Source organism: Bos indicus x Bos taurus, chromosome 16, assembly GCF_003369695.1.
Source record: "Bos indicus x Bos taurus breed Angus x Brahman F1 hybrid chromosome 16, Bos_hybrid_MaternalHap_v2.0, whole genome shotgun sequence".
Classification (NCBI taxonomy): domain Eukaryota; kingdom Metazoa; phylum Chordata; class Mammalia; order Artiodactyla; family Bovidae; genus Bos; species Bos indicus x Bos taurus.
Genome location: NC_040091.1, coordinates 50,385,526 through 50,411,219, shown reverse-complemented (window position 1 = coordinate 50,411,219; position 25,694 = coordinate 50,385,526). Strand labels below are relative to the sequence as shown.

Here is a 25,694-nt window from a genome sequence, read left to right as displayed (position 1 = left end):
GACCCGCCAGGGCTATCCTGGAGAGGCCCGGGCTTCCTTCCGCTCTCCTCCCCACTTCTCAGCTGGAGGCCCCTCCTCCCCGCAGCCCGGGGTCGCGGGGTAAGGGGCTGCGGACCGGCTGGTCGGCACCCAGCCACTATGGCAAGAGGCTGCCTTTAGTGGAGGGGCTGCAGGGCGGCTGCCAGCTAGATCACTCCAGAGCCATCCGAGCCCAGAAAAGGCCAAAGAATCCCCCGTTGCGGGGGTCAGGGCCAGCCTCAGCTTCAGCTGTCCTTAGGGGTCAACCTGGAAGGTCAGAGGCCTGATCTGGCTGCCCCATGATGCTGGGGGTTGGGGAGGGGGCCCTGGGCCAACCTGTCATCTGCAGCCCAGGGACAGCACTGCCTACGCAGGACCACTCCCCCCGCCCAACTCCCTGCCCAGCTTCCTGCAGGGACTTAAGGTTTTCCACTGCTGCAGAAATCAGGAGGGCTCACCAGACAGTGGTCCCAGCTCCCGGGGCAGGGGCTTATGAACAGGAAGCCCTCTGGATGGTGCCAGGAACACCCCCGTGACCCACATGCCTGGGACTGCTGTCCAAGGGCCCTGACTGGGGGGCCAGGCAACTCAGGATGAAGCCAAGATGACCATCAACATCTATTTATTGGACAATGGCAGGTTCTTTCCCAAAAAGTACAGCCTGTTGCTTTATTCAGGGATTTGTACATTCCAGCCAGTTAGGGGAGCCGGGAAAGGGATGCTCAGTGAGAAGCAGATGTCTTGGAGGTCATGTGCTATCAACTTTTTTTTTTTTTTTTTTCAGTTAAAGAAAAACTATAATCGAGATCCCACTCCTACGTGAAAGTGAGATGGGAAAAACTTGATTGTTTGTGATCTGGCATGTAGGTATCTTCTCATTTCATATGTACAGTTTATTGGGTACTGCTACCGTCCACCGGCAGAATACCTACAGGTAAAAACAAATATCAGGGAGGAAAAAGTATTAACAAAAGGAAGTTCAAAAAGATGGCTTCAGGCAGGTGGCGGCCGGGCGCCAGGCGGGCTCAGTAGAAGCAGACAGTGTGCAGGAAGGTCCTGCCGCTCTTCTCCTCGAACTCCTGCAGCAGCTCGTCGATCTCGTTCTCCATGTCCTCCGTGTGCTGGATCTGGAGTGGACAAGAGACCCACCTTGAGCTGCTGCCCTGTGAGGGGAACCCACCAGGGACAGGGACACAGAGCAGCAGCAGCCAGAGGCCAGCCTCAGAGCTCAGGTGAACACGCACTTTAGACACTCGCTGCTGTGCTGTCCCCACAAATGGCAGACCCAACCTGCCCATGTCTCCCCGCAAGGAAGCCCAAAGGCCATCCTGTGCACAGCAGGGTGTTGGGCAGCACGCTGTGCACCCCCTGCCAGCTGCCACTAGTGTCTCCCAGCTGAGGCCCACTGTGCGTGCAGACGTGGTGAGATGGCCCCTGGTGGAGAACCACTGCCTGAGGAGGCGGCGGCGTGACCAGGGGCAGCCCTCGGGTGGCCTGGGGCTGGCCTAAGGCCAAGGCAGCTTGGTGCCCTAGTCTCGGCCTGTAAGCACTACCTCTCCTCTGCAAGCTCTCACAAGCATGACCCAGGTGGGTGTCACGTGTGCTATTTCTAGGATGCGTCATCCCCTTCAGCCCTTTCTCTTGCATGATGGCCAGATCATAAGTGCAACGGCTGGAGCTTCAGCAGCCACCCTGGACTGTGTGACACACTGGAAACAGAAGTTGCGCTGGGCACAGTAACAAGAGAGCAGGGGCCTGGGCCCCTCACACAGCAAACACATTCACACCTGCCTGTCTCTATATTTCTTGGTTAAGCCACTTGTTTTCCTCATTTTCCAATCACTCAGTTAGTTGGCCTAAATGCAGAAACCGCGGGTGAAGGTATGACAAAGCATAGCAGTTTCTCCTTGGATGGGTTCTTTTGCACCACTAAGAGGAAATGTCTGGCTCTGAGCACAGCTACACAGCAGGCGTGAAAGAACCTGAGGTTTCCTGCACAAGGGAGGATGTCCACGGCCACTTGCGGAGGGCCAGATGTCTGGAATGATAAGCCCAGAGGATGAAGAGGACCAGCACCCTTTAACACCATCTCTGGGGCTCCCAAGCTTCAGTAGGTGTTGGAGTCCTGGCAGGAGGCCTGTGTCCATGGAACCAGCACGGGGTACGGTGCTCTCCACTGCGACTGATCAGTCTAAAATACTCAGAGGGGGATTCTCTAGCCAGAACCAATTTGCTGACCCTCATACTTGTGGGCACCTCCGCAGTTCTGGGTTGTAACCTTTGGAAATAATCTGAACATGAACTGAGTGGCTGGTCAGTTTTCTGCTGAAGCCCTGGTGTGCAGGAGGCGGCCCAGGCAGGCTGATACTCACACACTGGCAGAGCTCGCAGATGAGGAATGCCCCCAGCGTGGCCTCCTCATGGTTGTCCTGGATGTCCACGTTGATCACGTGCACGGGCTGGCAGGTCTCCTGCTCCCTGGAATTCAGATCTGACCGTGACAGAAAGATGGAAGTCAGAGGCCTCAGAATCAGAGCACAGGAGGGTCTGTGATACCCAACTGCCCTGGCCTCTGGGGACTACAATTAAGGACCGACATCAGGCATCTAAGCAGGCTGCACACTCCCTGCCACCCCGGAGCCTCATGCCGAACACAGCTGTGCTGGGAGGAAAGCTTGTGCTCAAGTGGGACCCCTAGCAGCTTGGTCACACTTACAAACACCAACCAGCCTACGGTGCAGGGGGCAGTAACAATGCCCTCACTCGCAAAGGACCAGGCCCCAGTTCCTCTGCACCATGCATGCTCTTTCCGTGCCAAAAAGACCCTTAACACACATGATGCTGCCACAACCAGGGGTGGTTTTGCCCTGATGAACGCAATTACCCAGAAGGCCACCATCTCCTGCCCCCATCCCCCTCCCAGGACCCACAAAGGTCAAGGGTCCTTTGTCCACCTCTCTGTGGCCTCACCCAACTTCCCCTGCTCACAGGAGCCCACAGACACACTGACTCTTTAGGACCCCATGGACTGTAGTCCACCGGGCTCCTTCATCCATGGGATTCTCCAGGCAAGAGTACTGGAGTGGGTTGCCATGCCCTCCTCTAGGGACAGACACACCAGGAATCCTTAATCAGCCCTGGGCCAGGACCAGGGACCGCCCACAGGAGCTGGGCTGCCTCAGAAGCACTGGATACACAGCAGGGTGGAGGGCATGGCCTTGGTTAGCTCCACAGTGCAGGGTCTGGCCCTGGGGCTGGCTCACCTTCCACCACCTGGTCGTACACTCGCTCTTCACAGGTGAGGATCAGGTCAAACAGGTCTTTGCAGTTCTGGAACCTTTCTGGCCGGGGCTTGATCCTCTTATTTCTGTCCAGCATGTGTAAAATGCCATTCTGCGTATAGCTGAGTACTCGAATTAAGGAACTTTCAATAAAGACCCTTGTCATTAAGTGCAGCAGCCCCACACCCCAGCCAGCTAGCTCAGCACCCCAGGCAGGGCCACCTCCTCAGCAGGAGCATCAGGGTGGTGCAGGTGTGTGGTGGGGATCGGAGGTTGGCGCACAGAATGTGCTACAGTCCCCGCAGAAGACAAGTCAGATGGGGATGAGTGCCCCCAGCTTAGTGTCTGGACACACGCCCCTCAGCCTACCAGGCTGCCTTTAGACTCACACCTTTCCAGGAAGCAGAGCAAGTGTCTACAGCCTTCTCTTCTGTGTCCCCCAGATCATGGATCGAACCCCTGCCCCCTGCAGTGGAAGTGAGTAAGTCAAGTCCCTAATGGCTGCTTTTGTCCTACAGCTTCTTGGCCAACGCCTGCAATGAACCGCAGCCCTTCGGCAAAGACTGAGCTCACATGGATACCCAAGTCTGGCTCAGTCACCGCAGTGAGGAGATCCAGAAACCCATCCAAGAAAGGACACGTCAGTGGCAAGGGTGTCCAGGAGGGAGAAGCCTTGGGTTAACTGAGGGCAGAGTCAAAGAGGCCCAGGCCCAGGTCCATTGGAGATTGGATGGGACACATGGGTCCCACAGTCAGGGTCTGTGCCAAGTAGGTGGCCCCAAGCTGGAGATGCCTCCCCAGGGATCCACACAGGGCCCCACCCAAAGGCCGATGGCTGTGTCCCTGGCCCCACGGGAGGGCTGGCCACTCCAAAGATGGGGTCTGTAGTCTCTAAAGGTCATTCCGGATAGTGTGGGACAAGCATGTCCCCCACTCTACTCAGGGACACAGATTAGTTGATTTAGGAACTCTGAGTGGTACATTTACTGTCTTTCCCAGATTTTAAATTAAGATAGTTTATTTAAACAAGCTCATATTACTCAAAACACATTTCCTACCATCCTGGATGGTGAAAACAGCTTTTAACATCAATTTAGAGTTTTTACTTGAAAAGATACCTGTTAGCGGGCAGGGGGGGAATGTTTTTGGCTCTGGCCATTTTCTAGAAGAGTGTAATGACTGTGGCACCACACTCTGGCCTGCGTCCCTGGCTGCCTGCTGTAGTTGTGCTGCCACACCAAGGTTGGCCTTCCCAGAACCCAGTCTTTTGGATGCCTGGCACCCATGTCCAGGGAACATGGGCCAGCCTGGCATCCATGTCCTGTGGAACATGGGCCAGGGAGGCCCTACATGGGTCAGGCTGGTGGAGGAGGCGCCTATATCCCCACGCTGGCTGAGACTTGCTGCCAGACAGCCCAGCTTCAGGGTACACCGAGACTCACAGTGACAGCCACAAGAAGGCCACCAGGCACTCAGGAAGCTGCACATCAGGGTTCCCAGCAGCCCTGCAAAGCCCCTCCTCCTTTCCTTGACCCTCAGGTATTCACAGAGATGACCCAACAGATGAAATTCAGGTGATGTAACTAAGAAAGGGCTGAGTTGAGAGATCAAACCCGCTCCCTGGTCAGTGCAACAGGAGAGGGGTAATGGTGGCCTCTGGGGATATTCTCCAGCAAATATCTGAGAAGCAGGGTCCAGGCCGTGCTTGGCAGGACCAAGGCCAGCATATGCTCGAAGCCCTTGAGGGTGAAGCTGCAAACCACCGGATTCACAGGGACCCAACTGAACTCCTGCTTCATACCTTGGGGGACAGGAAAAGTAGGGGACAGGACAGGGAGAGTCATCTGCCACCAAGATGAAGAGTTTATTAGGGTCTGGCTTCTGAGGGAAGGCCCACCCATCTGGGGTCCGACCAGGAGGGAAGGACATGTTAGGCCCCTTGGACTACCCCCATGGATCCTCAGGTGGCCAGTGGTGACCCTGGGCCCAGGTGCAATGATGAGCCTGGCTGAGCACAGTAGGTCAAGGGCCAGGTGACCCGCCACAGCAGGGAGCCTCCTTGAGGGAGGGAAGCTGGCTGGGGCCACCCCTGGAGCCCAGACACTTGTCAGAAACTAACCCCTTGACGAGTGTGGAAAGTGAAAGTGAAAGTTGCTCAATCGTGTCCGACTCTTTGTGACCTCTTCTCTAGGCCAGAATACTGGAGTGGGTAGACTTTCCCTTCTCCAGGGGATCTTCCCAATCCAGGGATCGAACACAGGTCTCCCACATTACAGGTGGATTTTTTACCAACTGAGATATGAGGGAAGTCCAAGCAGGCTCAAAAGTCCAATCCAGGTGAACGGAGGTCCTGGTGGGTGCAGGCAGATAATGCAGCATCCAGGCTCCTACCCCCTCTCCAGCTCCAGTCCTGAGGTGGCGGCCACGCATCCCCAGCCCCTTGGCCTGCAGACAGTGCATCCCAACTACTCTCACCTGGGGCTGGTGAAGGATGGCTGGGGCGCCTCCCCTGCTGTGTGACTGGCGGCATCTCGGGCAGTGGGGCGGGGGGGTCCTGGGGAAGACAGGAGGGTCTGCCTCCTGCCAAGTGAAGCACAGAGGGTGGTTCTGAGACACTCGGGCGTCTCAGCCATTGAAAGACACACACCCTACTGTCAGAGGAGATGTGCTCTTCAGCAGCTTCTCCATGAGCAACCATGGGTCACTGAAGCAACCCACGGGAGAGCGCCTGGTTCAGGATGGGGTCCTCAGGGACTGTCCTGACAGTGCAATAGAACACAGCAGGTACAGGGTGGCTCACCTCCAAAGTTCCAGAGCAAAAGGCAGGCACACCAATGAGCTGGAGACACACCCGTGGGCACCATGGGCTGGCCTGAAGGCCGCCTGCTAGGGGAGCTGCACCTGCTCATGACTGAACACCCAAGGGCCTCCGGCCTGTTCTAGGTCAAGGTAGCTTTTCAGAGTGAGGTTTGGCCCTTACACAGGTGTCCTTGGCTCACAAACAGGTTCAGTTGAACATGTGCCTCAACAGCGATTCTCAGAGAAACGGGCCTCAACAATTCACCTGGCAACCATGACAGACGGGCACCCACGGGCAGGGCCTTACTGAGCCCTCAGCAGTGAGGCAGCCGACCCTGTGGAGTGCAAGCACGTGGCTGCTCCTGCCTCCCCAGGAGCAGGTGGGGGTCGACTCAGCTGTACAGAGGTGCCCATCAGACAAGGGCCCAGGAGGGTGAGCCGAAGGGGCTGGGTAGACACAGAGCAGGGCCCTGGCACACAGCCCAGGCCGGGAGCCTGGGGTCCAAGCAGAGATGTACCCATGAAGGCAGATAGCTGAGGGCGGAGGGGGCAGATAAGCCAAAGTGGAAAAGTGTTAGCTGTTCAGCTGTGTCCAACTCTTTGTGACCCCATGGACTGTAGCCCACCAGACTCCGCAGTCCATGGAACTCTCCAAGCCAGATGCGCAAGTCAGACAAAGGGATTCCAGGGAGGGCAGACACACCGGAAGAACCGGGGTCAGATGCTCCCCTGAAGGGTATGGGTTTAAGAGTGGAGCCCAGACCCCATGTCCCCACTCAGCCCAGAGGCCCACCAGGGTCTGGCTTCCCTGGGGACAGAAACACTTCCCAGAAGGTGAGACAGCTCAGTCTGGATTCCCGCAAATATTGCCCAGTACACGAGATGGAGACAAACCCAGGAAAAGCGGAGCTCAGAACACTGAGAAGAGAAGCAGGGTCTCTGGGAAGAGACAGAACCCTGAGAAGGAGGGAGCAGAGCCAGGGCGGTGCAGCTCCACACCTGTTGGAAAGAGGCTTCAGGACAATACTGTCCACCACCACCCACGTTCACTCTCCACAAGCAGGCTCTGGAGCCCAGCTCTGACCACGCACTGGGGACTCTCGGATCGGGCAGGCGTGGTGACTCGGGCAGGCCCTAGTCTACCATGACAGGAGCTTCACCAAGAAAGGATGTCTCGGTCTAACCACCATGGGAGTTTTGCCAAGAGAGGATACCTTTGTCCAAGCTGCGCCCCGGACACTGACCCGTCAGAACCTGAGGACATCCTGGCCCACCTACGTCAGGACCTCTGCACCTGCACACCATGAGGCCAAGCCTGTCATTTCCTGTTTCAGGGCTGAGCTTGGGATGTAAACCTGGATCCTTTGGCTGGGCTTGCCAGGTGGGCTGCGCCCGCAGAGGACACTCTGCTCAGGCATCCTCCTACCTGACTCGAGTTCCAGTTCTGAGCTCATTCCAACAGGAATGGAAGCTGCAAAACCCCTCATGCAGGGGCCCAATGCTTCTGGGGAAGGTACTCGAAGGCAGGGACCAGCCCCCAGCTGCGAAGCTCAGGCACTCGCTGCCCCGGACAGGTGACAACTGGCTGGCCACGCCCTGGGCAAGAGCTGAGGCTTCTGCAAACCCTGCTGGGCCAAGCATAGCACCAAGGTCAGCAGGACCTTGCACCCCTGGAAGCCCACAGTAACCTCCCAACTCCAAGTCCAGCTGTCTGGAGCCCTGGTCAGCTGCCCTGCTCTTTTCTCTGCTGATTCAAGAGGGTCAAGATTACCCTCAGACCCCTTCCAGTCCTGAGGGAGGCAGCTAGGAGCCCCCTCCCTGCGCATGAAGCCTCCAGGCACGGAGGGATGGGCAGCTCAGTAGGGAAATGGGCCTCCATCTGGGAACAATTCAATCATTTCACTCAAATTTTAGCCTCATAACATAGCAACAACCTTGCCACCTTCACTTTGGATGAGCGCCGAGGCTGCATAGGGCCAACCCTTGCCCATGGCTTCCCCATGCCACTTACAATCTGCTGTCACAACAACCCCAGGGTTTTGTGTCAAAGCCACTGGCCTGGTAAGGCCCTGTAAAAAAGCACAAACCCAAGAAGCACAGGTGCTGGCCACCAGAGGGCAGGCTGGGCCCAACCTTGTCTCCACGGGACCATTTGTGACAACCACATGCTTGTTAAACAGCCACGTCCCAAGATAGAAGACTTCAGATCACAATGGGTGTCTCAAACCCACGTGCTGCAAACAGGACACCCCGGAGGACAGCACAGGGCAACACGGGAAGTGTAACTGTGCCATTACACCTGTGTCACACGTATTATGTACAGAAAGGATAAAAATCAGAAAAGCACACCTCTTGGACAGAGAGAGTGCTCCCAACAGCTGAAGGCTGCAGGGACCAGAGGGGACCACCCAAAGGGACTGGGCCTGGGCTGGCGGGGCTACAGGCAGCCGGGAAAGGGCAGGATAGACAGAAGCAGAGACCCGGCCACAACTCCCCAAACTGCAACTTGGCAGCACAGCTGCTGTGGTTGGGCCCAAGTCAGTAAAGAATGGACTGGAAACCAGCAAATACATTTCATTTGTAATCATGTCCTACACGTAACCAGCTGCACCACACTATTCACAGGCCTGGGCTCCAGGGCACGGTTGTCCCCATCCCCTGCACACAGAGACACACACACACACACCTGGAACTTGGCCTGGGCTCACAGGTGGGGGTCTGATCAACCAGCACTGCCCCCAGCGCTCCCTGGATGGGCACAGCATGAGGGGCTCCACGCACCTGGCCACCTCCACATGGATCCTGGCGGGGTGAGAAACCACCGTATCTCTTCTTCAAAGGAAACATTGCCACCCGCCCACCTCCACTCTCAAATGGTGTTAAAAACAAAACTGGGCCACCAGAACACAAACTGCGACCCTCAGTGTAACCGGAAGGATCCATGAGGTCAAAGGTCAGGGCCTCATTCTCAAGTCAGCCTGAAAGGAGCAGGTGACAAGCATATCATTAAACCAGAGTTGGTATCAGTAGACTTTTAAATAAGGTCGACTGCTATCCAAATCAGGTAAAAGACTACGTTCATTTGAGAAAAAGCTCAAGAAAATAGAACTTTTAAAAAATAAATTGGCTGGATAAATAAAAACACAATGGGGAATGTATCTTTAGTCTTAAGTGTTTTGTTTTAAATAGACACATACCTGTCCCCAGCTGTCTGTGTGCAACATCATAGGAATGTTAAACTCAAAACAAAAGTAAAAGCTTCAGTCCTAGGTTGGAGCATTTTAGTAATAATTAACTTATTTTTTAAAACTTTTTGAGAAAAAAATCCTCAAATGATAAATTAACTCTACAAACATCAAATCACTTCTATGCAGAATGGTTCGAAAACAGAAGAGACCCCAAGCATTGTACAGTGGGCAGGGGCGGGGGCATGTGGTGACACTCCGGGAGCCTCTCTTCTGCCCATCCACCACCGCCCACCCTCCCAGCAGTGCCAGGCAGATCTGCCCCAAACACTTTGAGTTCCAGGAGAAATAAAATGACCCCCTCCCTCACTGAAATTCCAGTTACTGTTTGAAGCAGAAACAGCCCCAAGCCCAGGGTGGCCCCTGACCCAGACGCCCCCAACTGAGCCCACTCAGAGAGGGTTGAGCTTGGCCCTCGAGACAATGCAATCGGCATGAGAAAATTAACTGTCTGGATAAGAAGACGGTTGGGGGCTGGTCCCAGACGCCAGTGATCACTGCAAACCGACCCGTGCCCAACCGGGCTCCCCTTGGGGACCTGTGGGAGCAGCCAGGGTCTGGAGGTGTCTGGGAAACACCGCAGCCAAGGGAAGAGCTGTGAGCCCCAAGGGCAGGACAGAAGCTGAGAGGAGGCTACGGGAGGAGAGGCGCTGCCCAGTGTCCCCTGGTACCTACAGGACCCTAACCCAAAGGCGGCCCAGCAGAGCCTGTCCCAACAGGTTTCCCGCTCTTTTTTTCTGGGGGTCACGGTGACAGCACATGTCCTGACAGGGTAGCTATGCCCCTGAACATGAGCCAGGGAGATACAGGTTCCATGCCAGGGAAAGGCCCTCCCCAAGAGCACCTGTGACACCCCTCGACCTCCACCCGCTACCAGAGTGGACACGTGCTCCAAAGATACCCTGGACAGGTCCCTCACTTGAGAGGATGGCGCTGGCAAGGTGCAGGTTCACCTGTGGACAGGGAATGTGGGGCCGGTGAGGGGAGCACCTGCTGGCAACACAGCTCTGGCCTGAGACCTCACGCGTGCTCTCTCCTCCAGTCCACATCACCTTGAGAAGGGGTCAGTGCTGGAGTGGACATAGCTACACCAGCATCCCAGCTCAGGGATTCATCAGCAGACTCTGCCCCCACCAAGGTCAGAGGAAGCCATGTCCACTGTGTCCACACAGTGCTGGGGCCTAGACCCACACCCACCCTCAGCATGCCCATCCAGCCCTCTCCTCCTGCTCCTTGCAGCCAGGCCCAGGCCCAGCCCCAGGGTGGAGGGTAGAACACACTGCTGATGCCTACCCAGCCCCCACCTCATACCCGTCATAGCTCACCAGGATTCCCAGCCAGCTAGCCCTCCAACGCTGGTCACAGGTTACCTGGAGTTCAGACTCCAGATGCAAATGCCACTGGGAGGGGACCAGAGGCTGACTGCACCCCCTCCCCCCAGAGAGCCCTGATCACCCTCACCTGCTGTGGATGCAGGAAGCACCCTTTCCCCATGGCACCCAGTCCATCTCTTCACAGAAAAGCGCTGAGCAGCAGCACGAGGGTCTCCCTTGGGCCTCGGGGCTGGGGCAGCACAGCCAGGCTGCAGCTCCTGTGGCTGAGTCAGCCCTTCTTCCCCAGGGGCTGGGGATAGGCCAGGGCTCCAGGAACAGGTGGCAGTTGTCGGGGGGGTGGGGGGGGGTGGGTGGTGCAGCTGCTGTGTGTCGTCATGAGAACACACTCAGCCCATCAGTCGTCAGGGGGCTGCCCTCCACACATAGGTGTGAGCAAGGCCAAGAGCAGATGGCTCTAGACTGGAGATGGTCGCAGGGTCCAAGATGGCTGGGGCGCTCCTGGAACACACCCTGAGGAACGCTCAGCACAAGCTGTCACGTGGGACTTGCTCATGTTGAAAAAAATATTCATCAGGGTGATTGCAGCCACCCTGCAATGAGCACCTGGCCGGCCCTGGAGGGAGCTCCCAAGGCTGCTGAGCTGCCCAGCGCCTGTCCCACCACTGCCCAGGGCCAGTGGCAGGCAGTCTGGTGCTGAGATCTGCGATGGCCTCACCACCCTGGACACCAGGCAGAGAGAAAACACTGGCGTGGGCTACGGTGTCACCTGCTGTCTACACACCTGCTGCAGGGTGCAGTGACCAGGCCTGAGGCTTCGTATTCACTCAGAAGGGACCCAGCGGGCCACTCAACTTGGGGCATGGTCTGGCAGACATGAAAGCTACTCTTCTGGCCTCATCTATCTTTAAGGCCATAATTTTAAGCATGAGTGCTTTTCTGAAACCCAACAGCTTAAGTATCAGCAAAACTGGATCAGAGTTTCCCTGGGTACCAGTGTCTGGCTTAGGAACACGCTCCCATGTTAAACAGACACCATTTTCAAAAACCACTTGAGACCACAGCTGCCAACCAGGATGAAATGAGATGGGGTCAGACAGGCGAGTTTGTGTCCAGGCAGGTACGGGGCCAGGGAAAGCGACCACGACTGTGAGCAAGGTGGGCAGGCGGAACATGCCGACAGTGGGGGCCTGAAGGAGCCTGCGGGGCTTCAGGTGCAGAGAGCATCTCCAGGGCAAGGGCCCGGAGCTGGGCAGCCACCCCCCAACACCCCCTTGAGCACAGCACAAGAAGGCGGTTAAGAGTCTGAGAGACCACAAGAACAAGGTTCTGGAAAAGCCTAGGGCCTTGGAATAGGACAGAACTGCCGTGTCCACTGACTTCGAACCCAGGATGGAGGTCTGAAGGCTGTGGGATTTACAATCTTAGAAATCACCTTTATTTTTATCTTTTACCCCAAGAGAACAAAAAGTACACAGTAGAGAAGTGAGTGTAAACATAAATCTAAGGCCTAAAAAACAATGAAATTGAGAAGATGAAAATGAATAGTTAAAAAAAATCTAAACCCCAAAGGTAATTAGTTACAAAAGATCCACAAGATAAACTGGGCAAGTCTGCTAGATACAGCTATACAGGCAGCCTCCAGCTCCGAGGACAAGTCAGGATCTGGGAACATGTTATAGTTACACCAGCACTTCAGCTCACCATTTGGGGAGCAAGTGGTCACACATATTAAAAATTTTACATTAACTGCATTTATAGCCACACATTCCTTCCCATGTTAAGACACATGGTTTTATAATTCACAAAGCAATTACTTGGAACTTACATAAAGATGACCCTCTAAGGAGCCCCAAGGACCCCACCTGACTCTCCTTTCTGGGCGGCCCCTCCAGTGACGGCTCATGGACCCTGTTCATCAGGTCACAGGCAGGCCATCCTTACATTTAGAAGAAACCATTTCTCTTTCCCCAAAGGTGGCCAGCAGGCTGAGGCTAAGCCACAGAGTCCACACAGCCGATGCTGGGAGCCAGGGAGGACGTTCAGTTGTGGAAACTGGCTCTGGCAGGAAATGAAAAAAACCTGGATGCCTCCACCAACCTGACCCCGGAGCTACATTAAAGCCCCACGTGGAACACCAAGTTTGCAGTGGATCAGTTTTTAAAAGGACTCCAAGGCAGAAGGAATAAAGAAATTAAGGTCAAGGGGGAATTTACACTTAAGAAAGGCCAGCTGAGTACCTGCTACAACTTGTACAAACCTCAGGTGTCAGGCAGAAGCCAGTTGCTACAGACCCAAGTCGTACAACCTGACGGGTAGGGGTGGGCCAGAGGCTGTGGGGGCTTCCTGGGTGAGAACATTCTCTGTTTGCTGGTTGTACAATCCTGGGACCCACACACTTGGAGTGGATGGACCTCCTTATAGTCAAGGCCAGGTCCCACCTTGGAGGCGTCCGTGTCTGGGAGGGTGAGGTGAGCCTAGACTTCCTGCACTGCCAAGGACACCTCACCAGGCGTCTGGCTCTACTCACTGGCTGAGCAACATTCAGCAGGTGCTCGTCACCACACCTGTCGCCAGGGGCTCGAAGCAGGCAGGCCCCCAACCCCACTCCTGTTTGTGGACAGGACATCAGAATCAAAACGTCTACTTATAGCCAAGTAATTAACACCATTGAGGGCTCAAGCACCACAGGATCCTCGGCCCTGCCGAGTGTCCTCAGGGCTGTCTCTGTCCCCACCAGCACCTCGGTCTCAACTCCCGCCTCTGCCCAATGACTGGCATTTTTTCTCCCCTGAAAATTTGAACATTTACTGAATGTTGGTTTACATCTTACAGTATTTTCTTAGCTTTGCATTGCAAATTACAAGAACCACCACTTCTGCAACAGCCCCGGCATTCATGCTACAGTCCTGGGTTTTCAGCTAGTCTGCTGTGTCCCAAACACATGGGGACATAGGGCTTCCAGTCCCACTTGTGATCACCAACCTGCCCAAGTCAGCAGACTCATTCTGCCATTCCCTTTATGTGTGGAAGCCCCAGATCCCCCACACTCCCCCTTTAAAGGCCAAAGGCTGACTCAGGAAGAGCCAAGCACTGCATGTCTGGCCCCTTCCCACCCACAGCTAGAGGGCAAAAATCCCACCCAAGTGAAGCAAGAAACCAATGGTCCCTCCCAGAGCCTCAAGAGGGCGCCGACAGGGCAGTCAAAGGGTGTGACTGCCAACAGCAAGGACAGCCATCCCCTGGACACTCCCAGGGGGCACAGGCCTGTGCAGTCACCCTGGAGAAGCATCTGAGCACTCAGAGGCTGGGCCCTGCCCCTTTGTCTCAAGCTACCAGGGGCACACACACGACACCTCCAGATCTAGTCTCGTGTGTGAATGCTTATTCGCAGAGAGCACTCTGTGTGAGATAACCTGAGGTACAGTGACAAAGGGAGCACAGCAAGTGCACTATTACCTGTTTCATTTCTCTTGCTGAGTTTAAGAGCTTTTAAAACATGAATGGTGCTAACTGAACAAGTCTTCAAAAACAGACAAGGTCTCAAGATAAGCCATCAACAGAGTGTTTGCGGTGCAAGTACCAAAAGCGTGGAGTGAGGCTCCCAGCTCTGCCCTGGGGAGCAGCCGTGGCAGACACCTCTGTGCAAGGCCAGGGCGGCTCTCACTGCTCAGATCTCAGGGAAGAGTCTCTACCAGAGCCCGTCACCACCATGGAGGCCAGGACACAATTGGCAGCTCCCTGGAAGTGCTCCTAATTGTTTCTAATGTGGGTTCTGGGGCTTCTGAGAAGGGGACGTGGGTCAGGTGCGCTGGGGGACCCTGGGGACCGTGCAGGGGGCGAGTCCTGGACCCGGGCATCAGTGCCTGGCCGAAGTACTGACAAGAAACACCTGTTTCTGCCCTGATGCTCCCACCCGACGTTCCCCCTGCAACTGGGAAGGAGCAGGTGCAGTGACAGAGCATGCAGCAACCGCCTGTGTCCGGTACTTTTGCTGGAATGGCCTCTGGGGTCCCTCGCACCTAACTAACTTAGAGGTGTACAGAGGACATTCGTAGTTTATTAAAAGACTGCAAGACTGCCAACATGAAGACAGATTTCCACATGGCACCTACACTCCTTCACTTGGAACGTGTCTGGGCTCCACCCCAAGAATCACCATCACTTGAGGTAACGCGAGGAGGCCCAGGAATCTAAAGCACTCGGGGTGACCCCAAAGGTCCTGGTCAAAACCCAGCCAGCAGGATGGCCTTACCATCCGCAGCCTGGGATCACGTGCGCAAGAAGCTGGTGAGTCTCAGGGAGCAGACCCAGTCTGCTTTGTGTCTTTCTGCAATGAGATCCTCTCAGATTACCTGCTTCTAACACGCTTCCTCTGCAGCCACCATGGCCCTCTTGTGATCTCCAGAACACCACCAGGGTGGGAGGCACCCTTGTGGACCAGGGCACACCCGCACGCACACCTACCTGCAGTGCGCGAAGCCACAGGGTTCGGGCTCCCACCTTCCTCACCTAAGCTGCTCTAACACCGCACCAGAACCTTAACCGACTGTGTCCACGTGGTCTCCAACCCCTGGACTGTCCCGTAAGCACAGAGACAGAGACCCAGTGACCCCGCACACCTCGCACGGGCCGCCGCATCCCCCGCCTCACAGGTGCCCCTGAGGGGTGCCCACAGCTGACACGTGCCAGAGACAAGCCCTCGGGGTTAAAGGGCAGCCACTGGGATGCAGTTCTTTGTCTTTCCTAAGGAGATCGTTGTACATCTGGTCATATGTGGTTTTGAAATCATAAACGTTTGGTTTGTCGGGTGCTGGTCCTGGAAGCTTCACGTGAGTTCCTGTTCCGAAGGACCGGACGCTGAATCCTCGTTTGCTGAAAGACACAAAAGGACAGAGAATCACAGTTGGATTAAACAAGACAGAAAATGCTAAAACGGAACAGGAAATGGACTCGAACAATTTTGCCATTTGCAGAGAACATGTTCTTCAGTTCTTTTTTTTTTTTTTTTGATGTGAACCATTTTTAAAATCTTCATTGATTTTGCTACATTATCATTTCTGTTTTACGTTTTGGATTCTTGGCCATGAGGCATGTGGGATCTAAGCTCCCTTGACCAGGGACTGAACACACATCCCCTGCATTGGAAGGTGAAGTCTCAGCCACCGGACCACCAGGGAAGTCTCTCCATTTTTAAGTATTTTATACTCAAATCTTAAAAAATCCTGCAGCACATTACACAAGCTAGATGAAGCCAATCCAAGGAGAAGACAAAGAACCAGTGAACGCCGGGGAATGAGGCGGCTATCTGTGAAAGCCAAGGACAGACACACAGTCAAGTGAAATTCACCTAGAAAACCCTGTCGTCTGACTGTCGTGCGACTCTTAAAAGGAAACTGTTTGCCCAGGTTCCCAGCTGCCCTGACACCGGCTTCCCAGGACCTAGACACAAGCCCCAGAGCCCCCAGGGCAGGAGAAGCACCCCCACAATGGCCTCTTGCCTCGAGGCAACGCCTGTGAGGCCTGAAGACAAGGGGATGGCTGAGTGTCTCCTGATAAATGGTCAGGCAGGCAGGACCTGCAAGTCGCACACGGCACTCACGTGGCCCCGTGGCTGTCCTCACTCCAGGGGCTCTGCTGCAGACCCTGTGTCCTCTCAAACTGACAGGCTGGGAGTGCTCAAAGTGTCTGCGTCAAACAGCCTGCTCATCCTCATCTTGTGTTCACACACTGCTGCATGCCCGTGTGGATGCGTCCCTACCCACCAACTTGGTAGCCGACCCCGAGACCGGCAGCGCTGATGTACTCTTCACGGCGCTGTGGGCTCTGCGGCCACCTCTCAGTGTCTCAAGCTTTTTTGTACATTTTATCGTAACTCAGGGGTCTGGCTGCTTCTGGAGCGATTTTTGGTTGTCACAATGGGAGGTCCACAGAGGAGCCAGTGCATCTGGACACTCGAGGCCCAGCACCCAGAGAAGTGCCAGCATGCGGGCCCTCCCCCACCACGTGGGCACCCTTGCCAGTCACTCTCTGCTGAAAGGGGGACGGAGGAGGAAAACCTCACTGGGCCATGGTGCCCATGGGGCGAGACCCACGGTCCCTCCCACTAGACACAGCAGTTCCAGAAGCCCAGTTGAGTCACTGTTCTCCCAGAGAAGCAGGAAGGACCTGCAGGTCACTCAGGGGTGCCACTGTGCAGATGAAGGGTCCAGGAGCACAGTCACCATGCTTGGCACCACAGAGCATCACAGGCATACGTTTTAAAAGCATCTCATCGGGTTTGTGTCTACCAAGCCCTGTCCTTCCACCCCTAGAAGCCCAAGCTGTGCCCCCACCCAAGCCCTGAACGTTGCCCATGATGGAGAACATGGATGACAGCAGAGATGACTGAGGAGCCTACTGGGTCATGGCCACTTGAGATGTAAATAGACCTCAAAGAAGGGTGGCTGGAACGCAAGGGCCCCCAGCAGATGCCCGGAGACCATGGCACCAGAATCTGAATCTGTTTCCTCAGCAGGTCAGGAATGCACAATAGAAGAAATGTTTTCTGTCAGAGCACCAACAAGCTGGGGCTGAAGGCCCCCCTGACAACAGCCCAGGGGCCACTCCCTCCCAAGATGGTGACGGAGGATAGGTCACAGCCATGTCCCCACAGGAGCACACAGCAGGGGCCATGCTGGTCTTGCTGGCTTCACGATGGCTGCTACTCCACAAGAACTGCCCGAAACAATCACCTTATCCTCATAGAGCCAACTCTCCCCATCCCAGAAATACCCTGGAGGGAACAGGCCCACCAGGGAGGGATGTGTGCTATGAGAAGACACATACCCACAGAAACACAGTCCCCAGGGACCTGGGGCTGACTCCAGTTCCCAAACAGAGAGCCTAAGGTGTGACACCATCAGGAAGCAAGCCGGGGGGCTGCGTGAGCACAGCTGTTGGACAACCATCTAAGACCACCCTGGGTCTGTCACAAAGCCACACAGGTGTGCACACATCTGGGGAGAAAGGTCTGTCCTTTGGTGGCAGCCCTGATTCTTTTAAACATGTCATCTGAGACCAAATAATGATAAATTAATTATGGGAGAGGGCCTGTGAGGTCAGAGTAAGAAATCATGGTTGAGCCCACTTCTCTCAGCTAGCTATCTATGAAGTCGGCTCCAAAAAGGGTCCCAAAAATCATTTTGGGTAACAATGGGAGAAATAAAACGTTTCCCAACAAAGGTACGTGAAAGATTCACTTAGACACAGCTCCTCCATCACTCTTAAAAAAAAAAAAAAAGGTATCTCTATATCTGTCATTTCCTTGTGGTCATTCTTTTGAAATATTTATCCATTGTTAAAGAACTTATTCCATCCTGAAGTGTGGCTCAGACGGTAAAGCGTCTGTCTGCAATGCAGGAGACCCGGGTTCAATCCCTGGGTTGGGAAGATCCCCTGGAGAACGAAATGGCAGCCTACTACAGTATTCTTCCCTGGAAAATCCCATGGATGGCAGAACCTAGTAGGCTACTGTCCATGGGGTCGCAAAGAGTCAGACACGACTGAGTGACTTCACTTCAAAGAACTTATTTACATGAGCCTAACTCTTAAATCTGGGGCTTTCCTAGTGGCTCAGATGGTAAAGTGTCTGTCTGCAATTCAGGAGACCTGGGTTTGCTCCCTGGGTCTGGAAGATCCCCTGAAGGAGAGCATGGCAACCCACTTTAGTGTTCTTGCCTGGAGAATTCCATGGACAGAGTAGCCTGGAGAATTCCATGGACAGAGTAGCCTGGCGGGCTCATATAGCTGCAAAGAGTCAGACATGACTGAGCGACTAACACAACTCTTAAATCTAAGTTCAAATTTGTTAAAACGGGTCCAGGTACAACTACTCTTGAAACACATTAATGATATACAGTGAACAAACCTTAGTTTAGCCCAGCAGAAGCAAAGAGATTATTAAAACCCCAATGGCTGAGGTTTTAAGGAAAACAATCACCATTTCTACTGGCGGTAGGTCTGTCGTAACACCTTGATCCAGGAGTATTTTCTGGAGCTTGCTATGTGCTGGGATTTAGCAGCGATCAAGAGACCCAAACCCTCTCCTCAGATACTCTGGGAGCATGGCATAAAGGCACCCTCCAGGACCCAGGTGGCGGGAAGCACAGGACAGCAAAACCATGGCACAGGGGTGATAGCAGAGTGGAAACAGGGTGCCCTGGGGCCCCCAACACATACTGTACTCTGTAATGCAGACCCCAATAGGACCCCAGGATTTGTCAGGTCGGGGCAGTGCAGGGCTGCCACTGAAAAGCTGCCCACAGGGTTTCCAGGAGATGGAGAGGCCCCAGCACAGCGTCTTTTGTGCCCACCCACCCTGTTACTGCTGGGGCAGCAAGTCCAAGCTGCCTGGGTGGGTCATCTCCTCTCCTCCTCTCCTATCATAGGGGAGTCTGAGGTTGGAGTTAGGGCCCAAAGGAAACACTGTCCATATGCTAAAAGTAAACTACCCCAAAGATAACCTGGGCTAATCTTTCAGGTGGCTGACCCCTTACCAGGGTATCTCAGAGGATGCCTGATGGTGTCTGAAAGGCTAGGTGACCCTCTCCCCACTAGAAACTATCCGGCCAGTGCGGGGCAGGGGTGCGCAGCTGTGCCCTCTCACTGCCTCCCCAACTGCCTGAACAGTTAGTTACCCAAACATATTTAAAAATAAAATGAAACCCCCCAAAAGAGGAATTCACTGGCAGAAGCATTTAAACCACACACACAAAAAAATAAATTCGGCTTGTTCTTCCCCCAGCAAAATGTTCACAAGTGGCAAAAAGGCTAGTTAGCAACAGAAGTGCTCTCTCTTCTAAGCTCACGCAGCTGACAACACAGGCCCATCTTATGTGACTGTGCACAGTGACAATGTGTTTCTTACATAAAAGGACTGAGCGCTATAAAAGTATTCCTGACAACCAAAAAGCTTTAAGGGCCAATTATTTCGTATGTTAAATAAATCTTCCAGACAAATTTTTATCAAACTTGTTTTCATAAAGGTATCAAAAAACTATCACTATCAGAGACATACTTTAATTATGTTAAATATTAAGATAAAAAAATGTTAAAGTTAAAAAAAGATAATAGTATCATAGAAAATGCTGAATTTTGGAAAACAGAATTGTTTCAGTACTGATGTCTAAAGGTAAAATAAAAAGTTAAAATGAACTGATCATGAAAACACACAAATTATCAGCATAGGTTACGGGTTATGGTATTTTCCCTATTTTCTAGTGTACTTATTAATCTAATTCAAAGCATTATTTTGGCTAAGACTGAAATCCTAGACCACTGCCAAACTTCTGAAAGTATGACCTGCCTCTAAGTGGGACACAATGTGCTTACAATGATGTCACCTTTACTACAGGTAAAACCATCCACGACTTATTAATCAGCCTAGTTTCTAGCTACACAACGACCCCATGTTTACCCAACACAAAGCAACTGCTCACACACCATCACACTTCCAACATCCGCCTGCAATTTCACTGTGGTACAGCCGCAAGCCTGAGATCAACTTCCTGAAATGTTAACATTCCAGTAATGTCACCACTAGCAAAACACTTCTCAATAAATGCTTTCTAGAATTTATTTTACTCCTACCATCCCACAAGGTCAAGTAGAAACCAAGAGGCTTCTCAGCATGAGGTCACAGTGCACAAAGCTTGTGACAAACATACACCGTTTTCCCCACGAGAGCTCCTGCTTGGATGTCCCTGCTCCAGGCCAGCTCTTCCTCCACCCTGGCTTTTCGAAGGTCAACTTGCTCTTCCGGTCACTGCTGGCCTCCCCAGGGTGGGGGCCAGCACACAGCAGGTTTTTAAGATCTAGCACTCGAGTCGTCTCAGCCCCAACACCGCGCTAAGCATTGTTTATCATAGTGAACCCGCCCAACTATCTTTCCTTCTCTGGGCTCGACCTGTTCTCACCTACAGAAGGTTGGTGATGATCCTTAAGGCAGGGAAAATGTTTTAGCTGCTGGACTGATACTATGCTTGGTCTACCCAGTTTCATCTCAATGTTCAGATCCAAACAGAAATCTACCTTCTTCCAACCAATCCTTCTGGTCTTAGTTCTGCCCCCTAAAGACAAAAAGCAAACACAATGCAAAGTCCCTTAAGATCTATGAAGGCAAACATGTCCCCTGTAGGAACCTCTTCTGCCATCCTTAAAGACACGATTTCAAATCCTTCCACCTCCCCAAATGGTCTCCAGTTCACCTTCGCCAAGTGTACCCAGAAAGGAAATATAAAAAAATGCAGCCCAAGGAGCCTTGGGCAGAGCTAACCATCCCTCCCTGGTTTAGGACAAGACAAGGGAGAGTTCAGCACCACCATGGGGAGTGTGCTGTGTCAAGTGGCCCAGGGTTCAGATCCAAGGTACCCCTGGGAGAGGAGGTCTGAGCACCTCCATCCCACTGTGGCTGGGGTCTACATGCTCCACTGAGGACACTGACACTTGAGAGCCCCACCACAAATCGGAGAATCACAGGGCCTCAGCTGCCTGGGCATTCCCCACACCCTGGATCTGGATCCTTCCCCAGCCCATCGGACGTTACTTGTGCATCAGGACTGGAGCCCTGTGTCCAGAACCTTGCTGTTACTCACCAGCTGGGGCTTCTGGCTCTGGGTCTTATCCCCTCACCTCTGTCAGTGTGGACATCTTAAGAGTTGTGAGGATGAAATGACATATGCATTTGTAAAGTACCTGGCACAGAGGGGCTCAAGAGATGACGCTAAACTTCTTTCTTCCACATTTGAAGCCTGTCTGCTTATGTTCCCCAAATCACACTACCCAGGAAGTTACAATTGAAAACAGACTAAGAATTCACTTTAGTAAGTTATACAAATCTTTCTTTAAAATTTGAATTACTACAATTAAAAATATAGCTTCCAAAAATCAACATGCTCCTTAACATCCAGAGATAGTTTGGAACAAAAAAGTAATTTAATTGGCACCAAAGGGACATCTTAATCTGCAGAGTACAAAGAATAGGAGGCTCTGTAGAAACAGTCTTCCTACACTCCTTTTAAAAACCTAAAGGATTCCCAGGACTAGTATTTCAAACAATTTAGTCTCAAAAGATCAAAAATGATTACCCTAGGGAAATTATGGCTAGCTCTAGAAAATGCCAACCTTTGTTAATACTTATATTCAACTTGTCAGAAAAATACAGCCTGAGCTGACTTTCAACAGGGCAAAAAACTGGATTTCAGTAATAAACAATCTAGCATGCACATTCCACTAACTACATTTGTTTGGTCTGATGGTTAAGATTCCACGTTCCTGATGCAGGGGGCCGGGGCTGGTGCCTGGTCAGGGAACTAGATCCCGCATGCTGCAACTAAGACCCAGAGTAGCCTAAAAAAACCTACATTCCCTTTGACAGTTCATTTCAGAAGTTTTCCTAAGCACAGTTTTATGCAGTTGTAACTAAACTGCAAATGCAATTTTCCTGTTTTCACGATCATACTTTTTGTTGGCCACGCCAAGGCAGCAGGACCTTAGTTCCCTGACCAGGAATGCAACCTGTGCCCCCTGCACTGGAAGTGCGGAATCTTAACCACTGCTGCACCAGGGAAGTCCCTTATCATATCATTTTTAAATACTTTTCTCAATCATTTTTAACGCCTATGTCTCATGTCTCTACATCTTCTATAAGCTCTACTTGTAACAAAAGTCATTATATAAATTACTTAAAGATGCTATTAAACCTTGTGAATTATCCAAATGGAGAGAATATCATAGTTTCAAAAGTGAAAAATGACATGAAAATTTGTTCAATCTCAATAGCAACTTTAAAGCTAAAGGAAAGGCAAAGTTCTTATTTTGCCCCAGCAGCATGAAAAGATGTAAATAATGCCCATATTGTGAGGAAATGGGAGTTCTGTAAATAGGCACTTTTCTGGAAAGCAGTCTGGCAGAATGTATGAAAATGTAAAATATGCCTACCTTTTGACTCAGCAATTCTACCTCCAGCAATTTATGGAAAGGAAATAACTAGAAAAGTGTACAAAGAGACATGAATGGCACAAGGATTTGGACATTATAAAACTGAGAAACCACCCCACGTCTGTCACTAGGGATGATTACCAAAGTGACTACTGCACAGGACTGCTTGCCTACTCAATCAATTTTGAAACCACTGCCATTACTCAATCTGAACAGATATGTTTAAATCCAATATACTAAAATAAAAGCAGAAATGAACACTGAAATCAAACTACGTTGACATCCTGTGGAGAGATTACAGAACAGTGTTTTGATCTTTCTTAAGTGTGTGTATGTATATACAGAAAACATCCAGAAAGAAGGATGTACACTGAAACAGTACTTCAAGTGATTCTTATCTTCCCCATCTTCTACAGCAAGGATGTTTTGCAACACGCAAACACTATTATTTTAAAAAGGAAGACAGTCCCCCAAATATAAACATCTTAGGAATTAAGATTCATATCTAAAATAACTTCACATTCATGAGATAAATAATGTATGTTACTCTAAACTTACCTCCTTTGGCTCTCATTCGTGAGTAAATTTGAAAGACAGTAAAATGGCTAAAAGTACACAAGCATTCCTACTTGGTGATTATCTCCAGGGGCTCTTCTCCACCCTCCTTTCCACAGGAGTACCAAGGCTATACCATCTACTTCAAACTAAGGAAGGGACTGTAATTTGCAGTGACTGAGGACTATTAGGTAGGCAAAACTTTAGAAATGACTGAACAAATTTGCTAGAGGAAATTTAAAAACACCTCCTTTTGTAAGATTCCATCCCAACTTTGTTATGCAGAGAAGAGCTTAAAACAAAGAATCCAGAACCAGCCAGAGTCAGCAGAATGAGGTGGTCTCCAGGTCACTTGTTATTCTAACTGAAGATATTAAATTTCATTTTCCTTGAATAATTTTCCATGAATGTGAACTTTGCAGTCTTTTCTTTATATTTACCACTAAAATACATATATTTTAGTGACTCTGAACAGATACACGCAGTTTGGGGATCAGATCAAGCACACTGTAATCCTCCGCCTTTCCAAATTTTAAAACAACTTTAAAAATTCTAGTTTAGAAATAAATTCCACATTAATTTGTTAGGTTTCAAGCATACCACATTCGACCAAAAAAACACATTAACTGAATACTGTGGATAGTGTGGTACATCTTAGGGAAGAATTAAACTCCTAACTAGCAGATCATGGACACCTGGTATGTCCAGCTTCATAAAGAATGAGGAGTGCAGGAAAACTCTGATTTCACTGGGAGAGTCAAAGCTGACTGCGGCGGTAGGGGAAGCGAGGCATGGTTGCCCTTTAAAGTCCAAGTAAGCAAACTTCGGGAGAAAAAGCAATTTCAACTTTATTTTACTATCAAAGATGACATGTACACCTAACTTTTAACTGTAACACAAGGGATCAATCTCACATTCTGTGACGTGCTTTTGAACGAAAAAAACTATCAAATGGGAATAAACTTTTATTAAACGTACACATCAGACTCGCAAAAAGGCAGTTACCACTGAAATATAAACTAAAAGAGTGAAACCAAATTCACGTGTGATTCAGAAATTGTCGACTGGAGATTTTCCAAAGGAGAAAGGAATTCTTTGCATGAGACTTGAAAAATGTAAACAGGAGTAAACACACAAATGTATTAAGTTAAAACAGGCCACTTCCGTGTTTTTAACGACTTGTGCTATCCTGAGATTCTGTCGTGCCAAGTTTTCCACGTTTGATACAAGGCGACACGCCCTGGACAGAGCCGGGCTGTCCTCTCGTGGACCCTAAGCTTCGGCTTGGAACTTACCACCTCACTGCAGAGCATTTAAAGGAGGTCACTGTTTTCAGATACAGATGTGAGTACTAAGGAGACACGAACAGCATAAGCCTTTCAGGTTTACGAGCAGCTTTCGAGGTTCCCGTCATCCGGAAACATTTCGGCTCACATTCTGCATTTTTCCTGACACTAGGTACATATGGGAAAAACCGGACGAACCGAGCTTTTCTCGAGTCCTCGCAGCACACGGCCCCGGAGCCAATGAGCCCGGACGCGGCGCGGCCTCTTGGCCGTCCTTCGGGAGCCGCCGAATACCGCCCGCCTGGGAACCCGGGATGCCCAGCACCGGTCGGGGAGAACCGGGGCTGGTAACCGCCGCCACCCAGCACGGGTCGGGAGCCGGGATTGCCCGGCACGGGTCAGTCCGAACCCAAGATCCGGGGCCGCCGCCCAGCATGGACCGGGGAGGGCCGGGGCCAGCAACTGCGGCCGCCACCACCCAACACGGGCCAGGAACCGGGACCGCCCAGCACGGGCCGGCTAGGTCCGAGACTAGGAACCAGGACTGCCCATCACAGGCCGGGGCCGGAAGGACGGCCAGTCGGCCGGCGTCCGTGGGGCGCGCTGGGCCAGGGCGGAGGCCCCAACTACCTGAGGATGTTGTGCGCCTCCATGCTCCGGTTCTGGTTGCTCGAGCACACCACCGCCACCCGCAGTGGCGACGACGGCATGGCGGCAGCCGCACCGTCTGCAACTCCCACTTCGGGACTCCCACCCAGCCGCGCCGCTTCCGCACGAGCAAGATGGCGGCCTCCACGCCCGGAAGTCATGACGCGGAAGCGGGGGCGCCGGCGACGTAGCGCGTCAGGACGCGCGGCGGGGGCGTATGTGCGGCGTCCAGACAGCCTTCCCACACCGCCCCGAACTGCTGGGCCGCGGACCGAGGGAGTCCCCACCCCCTGCTGCCTGGCCGGCGACCGCACAACCGCTTCGAGCGTGAGGGCCACGGCCCTCACTCTGCCCGGCTACTCGAACTGGCGTCCAGACGTCGCAAGCCGCCGTCGCCGGGACTGACGCGCGAGGCGTCGCGCCGGCGAAAGTGACGTCACGCCCGTCCTCGCCGTCGCCGGGAGTGACGTACGAGGCGCCGCGGTACCTGGGACGTATGTTGAAGGTTGCTGGTCTCTTCCGGCTTCCGTCCTTAGCGTGAAGTCGGCCCGG

At 52.5% G+C, this 25,694-nt stretch overlaps 2 protein-coding genes across 2 annotated transcripts; both read right to left on the bottom strand.

Annotated features, from left to right (window-relative positions):
• Nucleotides 1–623: 623 nt before the first annotated feature.
• SSU72 (SSU72 homolog, RNA polymerase II CTD phosphatase) lies at nucleotides 624–25,520 on the bottom strand. Its single transcript, XM_027565212.1, has 5 exons — nucleotides 25,125–25,520; nucleotides 15,406–15,549; nucleotides 3,282–3,421; nucleotides 2,391–2,509; nucleotides 624–1,145 (listed from the first exon to the last, which is right to left on the bottom strand). The coding sequence occupies exons 1-5, from the start codon at nucleotides 25,301–25,303 to the stop codon at nucleotides 1,044–1,046; spliced, it is 684 nt and encodes a 227-aa protein (XP_027421013.1). The 5' UTR covers nucleotides 25,304–25,520; the 3' UTR covers nucleotides 624–1,043.
• On the bottom strand, nucleotides 3,428–11,018 carry LOC113906695. Its single transcript, XM_027565211.1, has 2 exons — nucleotides 10,805–11,018; nucleotides 3,428–10,296 (listed from the first exon to the last, which is right to left on the bottom strand). Exon 2 carries the CDS (start codon nucleotides 5,226–5,228, stop codon nucleotides 4,317–4,319), a length of 912 nt encoding a protein of 303 aa, XP_027421012.1. The 5' UTR covers nucleotides 5,229–10,296; nucleotides 10,805–11,018; the 3' UTR covers nucleotides 3,428–4,316.
• Nucleotides 25,521–25,694: the final 174 nt, after the last annotated feature.

Excerpts from the sequence above, each read along its gene's own strand:
- SSU72 (XM_027565212.1), bottom strand. The coding sequence starts at position 25,303 with ATGACTTCCGGGCGTGGAGGCCGCCATCTTGCTCGTGCGGAAGCGGCG. Across the intron at positions 2,510-3,281 it reads GTACGACCAGGTGGTGGAAG|ATCTGAATTCCAGGGAGCAG; the intron begins GTGAGCCAGCCC and ends TGTCACGGTCAG. Across the intron at positions 1,146-2,390 it reads TCTGCGAGCTCTGCCAGTGT|ATCCAGCACACGGAGGACAT; the intron begins GTGAGTATCAGC and ends TGTCCACTCCAG.
- LOC113906695 (XM_027565211.1), bottom strand. The coding sequence starts at position 5,228 with ATGTCCTTCCCTCCTGGTCGGACCCCAGATGGGTGGGCCTTCCCTCAG.